The sequence below is a fragment of the Aedes aegypti genome, chromosome 2 (assembly GCF_002204515.2).
Source record: "Aedes aegypti strain LVP_AGWG chromosome 2, AaegL5.0 Primary Assembly, whole genome shotgun sequence".
NCBI lineage: Eukaryota > Metazoa > Arthropoda > Insecta > Diptera > Culicidae > Aedes > Aedes aegypti.
The window spans coordinates 389,481,495-389,493,379 of NC_035108.1; the positions used below are offsets into that span (position 1 = coordinate 389,481,495).

Genomic DNA, 11,885 nt, shown 5'->3' on the forward strand with positions numbered 1-11,885 from the left:
GAAACTTCAAACCAACCATTAAAGCACATACCTCGAATGGTTGCAGTTTTCACTTCAGTGTGGTTGAAAAATGCTATGAATGTACAGAGGCGAGTGTGCGACTCGAAAAAAGTAGGAGCTGTTAGAGGAAAAAGCAAAAAAAAAATGGATATTTCATGTAATCAGAGCCACAACGTTGCCTCATGACGAACCATCATTTGTGCACCCCTTAGTCAAAGTTGAACCTTTTTTTTTCGCTGTAGAACCTTTTTTTTTCGCTGTATCCAAGAATTTTTTTTCCCAAATTTATGGCACCTTCAATGAGAATTTGTCTCCTAAAACTTCAAAAATTGTCTTGATAAAGCCTATTTATTTTGTTCCATCTATAATACAATAAACTATTGGTAAAACTTTTACAGCAAGCTTAAATTTATTGTTATGAAATTAAATTATGTCATTAGAAAGATACAGTCGCCTCTCCACATCTCGATATCGAAGGGACCATCGAGATAGGGAGAGATCGAGACAAGGAAACAATTTCTGATGAACACTAGATTGAAAAACACTCCGTTGCCAAGAAAGTAATACACAAACAAACGTCATTTTGCGCTCCTAATTTGTTTTGAATCCCAAAACTTTGGTCTAGTAACCTTCGATAATGGTCATATCGACATACGGAGAGAAAATTGAGAACGAAAAATCAACAGAAACACATCGAGATATGGAAATATCGAGATATGGAGGATATCGAGATATGGAGAGTGAAAATGTATGCAGACTGAAGGGACTTATGAAACCATCGACATAGGGAGAGATATCGAGATGTAGAACATCGAGATGTGGAGAGTCGACTGTATTTTGAAACAATTTAAAAAAAAAAAAATCTTGATGAACCAATTATTTTTGCGAAAAGTTTTAAAACTGTTTGACCAAAATTTTTAAAGAAAATTGCATTTAAATTCAGAAAAACAAAGTCTTTCGAAAATATCAACACACATCATCAAAGAATTAAGATTTTCTCGAATAGTTTCGCCAAAGTTCGTTCATACTTGCTACAAAATTTATCAAAGTGGCTGCAAGTATTTACATTTAAAAAAATATTTATCATTTTCAGAGAGAAGAAAGATGAATCTGGAAATGCACAATGAATGAGATTGATTCATTGTGCATTTCCAGATTCATCTTTTTTCTCTCTGAAAATGATAAATATTTAAAGATAAATATTTTTGAGATAAATATTCCAAAAATTATCGTAAAGCAAAATGATTGTCAGCGTTAAACGTTCTTTCGAAGAAATTGACAAATCAATATAGTTTCCAGGATAGTAAAACACCTGGACACTTCACGAACAAACCTTTCAACTTACAAAGGATGGGTAAAATTATTGATATAGGCAAAATTTTGCCTAAGTTCAAATGCTTATAACTTTATGAAAAATGGATGAAATTGAATGCATCCGGAAGCTGTCGACGACAAATTTGGTTTAGTTTTAGGAACTTGGTTTGGCTTCGATTCATATTCACACGCTGGTGGTGACCAATCGATTAAGTTTTCAGCTTGAATGGATGTTTAGTTCTCTAGATTTGTGCTCTTGAAAATTTGATGTTTGGCTTCGATGCATCTTCACCTTAATCACTTAAGCAAAACAAATGTAAAAGTTAAGAGTATTAGTATGATTCTTCATGTCAGAGCTATTTTCGTTGGAATCGAGAACATTTGAGACTTTGTATTCGAATGTTAAAAAATGATGCTATTGTACAATTTTTGAAACGCTTACGAACAATCTGTTCTACGATCACTATTTTATGAAGTTTTAAGGAGTTCGTCACTTATCTTTGACATTCTTGAAATAGTAGAACTCGAATTCGGTGACAAATCTCTCAGCGAAGCGCATTATTATAAATATCGGCCCATTTTTGTAATCAATATAAGTAATTTACCTATAATATTAAACGCCTAGATGCATAAAACGCCCTAATTCATCGGATTTTGATCAATACTTACCTATTTATGTTATAAAAACCATTGATTCATGCTTGATACAATGTCGAAACTTGATAATCAATCGAAATTTATTCAGTAATATAATTGGTGTTTGTCATGTTTGCACGACAGTATTTTTTACGCCGAATTCTGTAGATTAATCCCTATGTAGGTTATTGGCGCACAGAAGTACGTGCATTTTCTTGTAGATCAAGCATCTGAGCAATTCTCGCTGAAACCAGGCCGTTATCGCCACCCATCGTTAGAATTCCAATTTTATGTCACTGATCGTTAGTTTTCGATAAAACTTAAGGGTGGTCCTTTCTGTTTTCTCAAATTGGTTCCCCCCGTATGCCAGCTAGCTAAACAGTTTGCGAAATAGCCATTTTTTATAAATCTTGGGTATTTCTTCACGTGATATGTCTCATACTTCCCTTTGAACACATAGCAAACTTATTACTATCATTATTATTATTATTATCTTTATTAAGGAGATTTTCAGCCCTATGGCCCAGCAAACTTAGTGACATCGTAAAGATAAAGAATATAGCTTTCATTTAAAGTTAAAAAAAAATAAATTTAGCGGCCATTTTAAATTTGGCCGTTATTTTGAATTTTGTTGGAAAAATCATTTTTTCACCTTTAGCGCACCGCTCGTTTTGAATTATGAGATCACCATCAGAAAGCTGAGGAAAAATTGCCTAAAATAGGCTACACAAACTAGGTGAGCAATGGTATTTATCTTATGAAATGAACGATTTTCTAAATCATATTCTACGATTTTGACGTATATGGCGAGTGCAATCAATGCAAACTTCATTTTTTGTACAACATAGAAACAAGTTTTCAATCGTTGGTGTATTATTCGAGTCAGATGAAGAATAGGAGTATTATTTTGAATGAAAAAATCTGGCGGCCATATTGGTTTTCGACGCCATCTTAGATTCAAGTAGTAGAATGAGTTTTCACCTTGTTAGCACTCAACATGTTGAATTTTAATGCTACCGTTACACTTACTCTTCTTCTTGTTCATATTTTTCTTGACGTTACGTCCCTACTGGGACAGAGCCAGTCCCTCAGCTTAACTAGCTTTAAAAACAAATTATCAAATAGAATTTTTAACGCTTATTTGCTAACTGAATGATTCTTCTGCATATCTTCGAGTTGAAAAAAAGCATTATTTCTTTCATTCATTTGGCCTAAAACCACTGATAGAAATGAACAATCAGTTGAACAGCTGAGATAAGATAAGAAAGAAAAAAATCTGATTGTTTTTAACAATCTGAGAATCTGATTTTTAACGGAGGCCTCATAATTCAACATGATGAGCGCTGAGATGGTAAAAAAAAAATTCAGCTGCTAAAAACCAAGATGGCGTCAAAATTCAAGATTGCCGCCAGATTTTACCTCAAAATGATACATCTGCGTTTTGGCATTACGTCCACATTAGAACAAAGCCTACTTCTCATCTTTCAATTTCGCTATTTTTCACATGTATGTTGGGCGGTAGTAAAAACGATACTTTATGGCTCAGCAAATCAAGGTTTGTTTTTGCTCAAAAACTTAAGATTTCCATTCTAAATTGCACTTTTGGCAATGTTTTACGTTAAAACTACAGATATTATCACAAGACTTACTAATGACCTAACGCGCAATCTATAAACTTCACTCAATGAACAACAATGCATATGGTTAAAAAAGTTTGTTCATTTCAATCAATGTTTTTGAACGGTTTCCATTTATTGAAATTATTTATTCATTATTCCTGAATTCAAGGATTTGTCGAAGAATTATCCGTTATCAAAAATTACATTATACTTTTAAAATTCCTATTTAATAATCTGTATATATAACTAATAAAGCTGAGTATCAGACTCGGTTCCGGTAGGGACGTAACATTAGGAAAGTGAAGAATAATAAGAAGAAGAGTATACGTAACCTTGTTTTTCTTGGTAGCCTGTAAATTCGACATGTTGAGTGCTATCAAGGTGAAAAAATCATTCTACTATTTAAATTCAAAATGGCGTCAAAATCCAAGATTTTATCACTCAAAATAATACTCTTATTCTTCAATCGACTTGAATAAAACATCAACGATTGAAAACTTGTTTCTTTGTTATACAAAAAATAATGTTTGAATTAGTTGCACTCGCCATATAGGGTGCAGAACCACTTGGGCACTTTCATGATTCACTTTGGCAGGGGGAGTTCTTCTCGGCCGAATTGTCTGAAACTTTGAAACAAGGAGCGCTTCAGTACGACGCACATTTTGGCCAAATAGGGGTCATGCACGAATTACGTCACGCTCCAAGGGGGGGAGGGGGTCGAGCCAAGCGTGAAAAGCCTTACAAAATTTTCGGAGGACTCATACAAAAAGTGTGACAAAGGGGGGGGAGGGGGTCGAAAAAGTTGAAATTTAGCGTGACATAATTTGTGTACCATCCCATATAAGCTTCGTAGCTTTCAAAAAACCCCACTGCCGAAGTGAATCAAAAGCGCCAAGAATAGGATCCGGCTCCCTACGTCAAAATTGTAAAACATGATTTAAAAAATCGTGTATTTCATAGGATAAATACCATTGCTCACCTAGTTTGTGTAGCCTATCTTAGGCAAATTTTCCTCAGCTTTCTGATGGTGGTCTCAGAATTCAAAAAAAGCGGTGCGCTAATGGTGAAAAAAAGGTTTTCCTAACAAAATTCAAGATGACCGCCAACATTTTTTTTTAACTTCAAATGAAAGCTATATCCTTCATCTCTACGATGCCACTAAGTTTGCTATGTGTCCAAAGGGAAGTATGAGAAATATCACGTGAAGAAATATCCAAAATTTATAAAAAAATGGGCTTTTTCGCAAACTGTTTAGCTAGCTGGCGTACGAGGGGGAACTAATTTGAGAAAACAGAAAGGACCACCCTTAAGTTTTATCGAAAACTAACGATCAGTGACATAAAATTGGAATTCTAACGATGGGTGCTGATGGCGGCCTGGTTTCAGTGAAAATTGCTCATCTGCAACTTTAAATTATATTTAGATTATTTTAATTTAATTTAACATACATGTAACATTTTGTATAAATATTTCACTAGATTTTAATAAAATTGAAATATATTTTTCTTCTATGTCCTCTTGTGCCATATTCTCTGCAAACCTTAGCGTCTGGTTACCAGACTCTGGTAAGTAGGGACAATGGAAATTCGCAGTGAAATTCTTAAAATTTCACGGGTGGCGATGCTGATGGAACTAAAATTTCTCGGCATTGTCGCGGTTCCATACTATTGGTCAAATTTGCACTAAAGTACATATTCTCAGTGAAAATACATTTTATACTCCAAGGACTTCATCGATGGTCTATTGATATTTTTTTTCAATATGGTTCAGTCTCTTAACCATGCATTTAAGTCATCGGAATATTTTGTTGATTTGTACGAATATTTTTGGTCCTCCAAGGACTGCATCATATATAGGCCTTGGTATCTACGACCTTAATAAGTGTTTAAAGGTATGTTTTCAAATACTCCAAAGGCCCTCATATTTAAAAAAAATGTCTGGAAATCTACCGGTCAAGCAGTATTCGGAATTCGCATGCTAAGAACAATGTCTGGTCAAATTTTCAGCTCATTTGATGAAGATTTCAGTATGCTTCAAGTTGAAAATGTGTTTTTGAGCTTATTCCAAGGTTTGAAAAATCATAACTAGCATGTGGAAAATCAAAACCACTTGCTATTACCACTATTTGAAAGCTAATTCTATTCTGTTAAAGTTTGTCGAACACGCTAACAAGATTAAATTGAGTTTTAACGTTGTTTGATCCAAATTTGTACTCCGCTGTACCCAGAAATTACAGTTTTCTCAATATACATGGTATATAAAACATACATTGGTATTATTTTTTCAGGCCCTGGTCAACGGAAATCAAACATAATACATTTATGAATTCATTGACCATCAACAGATTACATGTTGCTAAAGGCAATAAATTACAATAAATGCCCAAAGATCGAGCACCGCATCGAAACCTGATGATAGTTAAATCATGCATGACACATGTACCGGAAACGAATGAATTGAACAAGTTAGCATTGCTTTTTCTTTCCGAGTGATGATTGTTTTGATCGCATTTCACTGATCATTTAGAACGATTTGAAAACAATCATCATCATCGACTGAGAAAAGGCAGTGCTAACGTGTTCATTTTTTGTATTCATTGAAGCTCACGGTGGTGCTCTTGGCTCACCCACAGTGGATTTACAAATGTGCTTCATAATTACCTATTTTTTACAATTTATTTTCGTAAGATAAATAGTTACTTTGAACGGGATTGACTTTTAGATATGCATTGTCATCATGTCTGGAAATCAAAAATCCGAAATTTTCATGCAGGCATGCTGTTCAGTGAAAACAATTCCCGAAAAAAGAGATTTTCAAGAACCTCGAGATACAAACCTCAACCAAACTATGTTAAAACTTGCTCCAATCATAAAATTGTGTTCGGCAAAAGTTCGTAGAATTGGATAAACTACTATGTAGAAGTATTTCCGATAAATTTTGATGTTTCGTTCGGTAGTTAAGATTTTTTAAAGCTTGAAAATAGCTCAAAAACACATAATTGATTTGAAGCACAACTAAATTTACTCTAAATTGAGTGAAATTTTGCCCAGAAGTTCATTTCGCAATGAAAAATCAAAGCATTGGTTGACTGGGGAGTTTCCAGACATTTTTGAAAATATGAATAGGTCTAGCCCTCAACTATTCATGTGAGTAAATGATGTATTATATTAATTTGTGCGGATGTTCTTGGTCCTCCAAGATCTCTCTATCGTATATAAGAATTTACGTAAAAAAGTCTTTGTTAATTGAGGTTTAAAGTAAATGGATTTCAAAGTGGCGTCGGACATCGATTTCCGTCATCCCTCTGTCGTGTCCGTTCCGAAAATATCCATATTGCATGGGTTTTCAACGATTTTCCCCAATTGGAGATCATTCGATTACATAATTTCCCAAAAAGCAAAGTTAATTTTATGCTATTCTTGAAGTGTTCTCTTACACCAATTCTATAAAACCAGTCATTCTTCAAACCTACACTAACCCAACCATAAACCTCTCATAAGACTAAAGAGGCCCATACTAGAGACGGTGTTGAAGAGGAACTTCCAAGTATCTCTTAAAATTTGTAATCATGAACTATTAACAATCCTCAACACTTCAATATACCTTCCACAAGTAGTGCTCAAGATAAATTGAACTCGCATTATATTCATCTCGTTGGTTTGGTTAACGAAGTAATAAATACTATTTCGTAATATTGCATAAATAACATAACATGCCAATGAAAAAATCAGCGTTGTGTTTATACCTAATTGTAATTTGTATTATTGATTAAACATAATAAGTTCATTAACAGAGCGGCAATTTAAAATTTAAAACAAAACAAGCAATCAGAAGAAGTCCAAGTTAAACTAAAAGATATGAATATCGTTGGAGGAAGCTTGTCTCCACAATAATTAAATCATTTTCATAGGCAATAAACTGAAAATTACTGCGTTTTTCATATGAAAACGATCAAACGAATTTCGTGGGTTTTCCTCAATTTCGCGTCGTGAAACTAACAATTAACCGCGGAGGATCAATTAGAAAAACATGTATTCAAATAAATTTTTAAGAGCCAATTGCTAAAATGATTTGACAAATTAATTGTTCATTGAAAGTTTATATAAATAATTATTCATGGAAATAACTGAAAAATTCTATTTTTAAAGGCTACAATGTTGCAGTAAAAGTGGCGTAAACTTTATTCTAAAAGAAAAACTTTCAATAAAAAATCCCACGCCTATGAGCAATAACGTACATATTTAGGGCTTATAATCCAATAACACCTGTTATCTCATGTAATATCGTAGGGACGAAAAAACAATGAAAACCAACACTGAAAATAAGGCATTTTATTTATTCCCCCCTCTTAATTTCGAAAAAATTTGAAGAGATAAGGGGGGAGGTGTCAAAAGTAAAATTTCAAATTTGTTCCGGCCTAATTTGTAATAATTATTGCGATGTAAGATATTGTCATTTAAATTGCCACATACTGACTTCAAATTGTAGTTCATAATTTAATTCAGTTATCTAATACTACTCTACTGGTAGGCATTTTTCTTCATTCTCCCATATATCGCGTTGGATCTATTGGAATTAATCTCCAGGAAGTTTCTTTTGGAATTCGAGAAATTCATAGCATGGTTGCTTAAGAAATTTTAAAACAAAATTAAAAAGCTTTGCTTACAGTAACATCTGGGGTAACTTGTGGCTGAACCCATGATATATTCTTCAAAACGTTGGAACAATATTCTAAAATTTTCTACATAATGTTTCCGATTGATTCTCGATATTCTTCTTGAATACTGGTTGTAACTCTTGAAAATATCACTGGATGAATTCTAAGAGGAATACGTGGTGAAATTCATAGAGAGTATGCGTATAATAGTTCATATTCAAATTTTCGATCAATCATGAAAAATATGTTGGAACAATTTATAGGATTTTTTTTGGTGAAATTGTAAGATAAACTCTGGAATACATATTCAATATTTGGCAAATTCATGAAAATAAATCATAATGACGAAATTTCAAGACAAATTCTCTAAGGCCTCTTTGTGTTCTGGAAAAATCCGAGAAGAGACGCCTAGAAATGTTTAGAGAGAATCCATACACCTATGTTTCCCTAACCTCTAAACACAATGCGTTGAGGTTTCCTTAGTGATATTTCTAGTTGTATTCTTGAACAAATCCTGGAATGGTTCCTATATAAGTTTTGAAGAATCCTTGGAAAATTTAAGGTGGAATTTTGTAATTTCCGGGATCTCTGGTGCAATTTCTTGAAAAATTGTTGAATTCAATAGTTTTTAAAAGTACGTAACTAATAGAAAAAAAACATCAACTTTATTAAAACCATGAGAACATGGACCAAAATCCAATCTTAAATCCATTTCGGCGCAAATGCCCTATCCCACGCGTCAGAAATTATGATATGTACCTACCTAATCATAATGCCATTGGAAAAAAACTCAGAATCCCAGCATTGGATTTTCAAGTGTAGTAGGCTGATTCAAGCGTATTTTATATTTTGACGTATTATTCAACAAAGCCAACAAACATTACAAAAAATGATTCCGTGTGTTGTTCCGCCTCTCAAGTATAAATGGACCAAGGCATATTTGCTGCGACCCATTGATAACATCATATCACATCCTGATGCATTGCGTAAACGTCCGTTCAGACCTTCGTTTGAATCGGTAAGATACTTACTTTTGAAACATTCAACTAAACTTATTAAAATACAAACAATATCTAGCATGGTGCTCCCTCTCTGCCGTGTTTGCTCCGTTACGATTATTTCCGCATCTGGAAGTACGAACATTCCAACTTTCAAGCATGCAAGTGTGCAATGGCCAAAGCGCCGAAGAAGAAATACTCGCCATACCGTAAGAAACCTATCCGAGGAACGTATTGTGGGACAGGATGTGGTCAGAAAGCAGCACAAAAGCCCCGTTTTATCATGAAGAAGTTTTGTTCGGTTGCCTGCAAGGTGGACTGCCATCGGCCGCAGATTCCTATACTAGCAGCAGGGTGTTGTTAACACTGTGACTATTCAACAGAAATACAAGCTTGATGTCGTTGCTGAATAAAATTATATGTATTTAACATGGATATACAAGAGATCCATATTTCTGAGTACCAAGTTTTACTTGCACATTGAAGTACTTAGTTTTTATTTTTGTTATTGAAGAGACTTTCAACCTTAGGCTAGTTCATCTCGGTACCAACGGTTCTACTTCCCTTCCACTACAACTTTTGATCCCCGGCCCTCAAAGTTTATGTTTGTTCCTCACACGCCACGTAACTCATGAAGTCCTTTGTTCTCGATGACAGAAAGAAAAAAAGGATATATGGCAATATGGCAAAATTAAGAACAAAGATTTAAAATTCTTCTAGCTTTTTTAAATTATCGAGTTACAAAACACAAAACCAGTGCAACTTCGATTCAACGAACCATTAAGTTAGCCATGAAAACGAACTTTTACTTTGATTCTCTCGAGATAGAGAATATCGAGTAAGGGAGAGTTGAAGCATTAAATTCATCTCTTACACTCACGTGTCTTCTTGCCGCTATTAGTTTCTGTTCGTTCTAAGCGCATTTGACCAGTTTGGTCCCCTATACCAGACAGTGCAACGCCTGCCAGGGGCTTAAACTTGTTGGCAATAACAGCATACACACTCAATCTGCTCGGTAAAAATTACTGGGTTTTTGCACTACCGAGAAAGTCAGTAAACTAAGAAAATTTGTTAAAAATCGAAAAACAGGAATTTTTATTTGAAATTTTTGCGGTGGGCTTTATTTTGATACCAATTACCAATAAAAAATAAAACCTGGCGATATTTGCCATTCAATCATGCATGACGATAATTTACATTTTACTGACTTTTTCGGTAGTTCAAAAACCCAGTAAAATTTTTCCGACCCCAGTAATCTAATCTGAGTGTGTACAACATCCTCGAAAGCGCCGCAATAGCCGTCTTTGCCTTTTTATAAACATATTCAATGTTATGGTTTCAACGCCTATCTAAGATTTTTCAAGTACTTATTTGAATATAGGACTTCAGATCTAGGCGCATAACCAGCAATCTTTCTTACGTTAATCAATAAGGTGTACAGTGTACACCCTTACATGTTCACTAAAAGGTGTTATGTCAAGTTTTGACAATTTTGATTTTTCAACTTAAGAATAATTTTATATGCATTTAGTTAGCATTACCATTGGCATTAAGCAATTCGCACAAATTCGCACGGGTAGAAATCAGAATCCAAAAACAATATTATGACTCATGATATCATGATTCCAGCGTGTTTTTATCCTATGAAAATACACCATGATTTGGACTCGTGATATCATGAGTCAGATTGCCGTAACGCAACACACGCGTTAGGTTTTTATTTCTGATTGCTCGGAATCATGATTCAAATGCCAAAAATGCTGAGTCGCGCATCCGTTTATGATCGACAAAATAAAAAAAAATAGCATACACTGAGATTCAAACGAAGAACCTTCCGATTCCGACTCAATCACTTCGTAATCTTGAATTAAGAGAAATCGATATGAATGAGCTTAAGCAAAGTGCACCGCTTAGTGTTTTCACACTGGATGTTACGCTTATGAAAAATCATGATTATGACTACGGGAACTATGATTTGTGATCCTGATATTATGACCTAACCAATTTATGAATTTCATGATTTGTAAATCATGATTTGTGGATCAGATTTTTATCCGTGCGTAGGTGGTACAGTCCTAAACCGTTGTATGAGGGTTGCCTCCTTTCCGTCCTTTACTAAAGTCAAAGATTTGGGACTAACCCTTGACTCTTAGACAATATTGACGCGTCCTCCAACAGTTAAGAGCTGTTTTGGTCACGTCCTTGCGAATACTGAGGAATGGGAAGGAATGATTGATCGAACACCTACTTAAGAAAGATGCAGAGAACTCTACGACCTCTCATGGGTATTACGGGATATTGTGGAATGTTAAGGGGCATTAGTTCATATTGGAACAAACTCGCCGAATTCTGCATTTAATACCTCTCTGCAATCCAACGTTCAATCGACCGTCCAAATAAAATTGTTTACACTCGGATTGATGTAAACGACTACGATGGCTTGAGTCGCTTTAATAAACCAATGTATAACAAAATGCGTGAATCTCATTTTATATGCATTTAGTTGAGTTTTTATAAAAGATGCAAATAAAAATCATTTGATGATATAAAATTAATTTTTAACAATATGATTAGTAAAGATTACATATATAAAAATTCAAGTACAAGTATCCAACACCATGCAGATAGGTGTCATACATCCCGGTGTAATGGACTACACCC

General features: G+C 34.4%; 1 protein-coding gene across 1 annotated transcript; it reads left to right on the forward strand.

The window, feature by feature from the left end:
- The first annotated feature begins 9,031 nt into the window (after positions 1 to 9,031).
- On the forward strand, positions 9,032 to 9,709 carry LOC5572788. The gene is made up of 2 exons (XM_001654139.2): positions 9,032 to 9,244; positions 9,304 to 9,709. Exons 1-2 carry the CDS (start codon positions 9,116 to 9,118, stop codon positions 9,586 to 9,588), a joined length of 414 nt encoding a protein of 137 aa, XP_001654189.1. The 5' UTR covers positions 9,032 to 9,115; the 3' UTR covers positions 9,589 to 9,709.
- Positions 9,710 to 11,885: the final 2,176 nt, after the last annotated feature.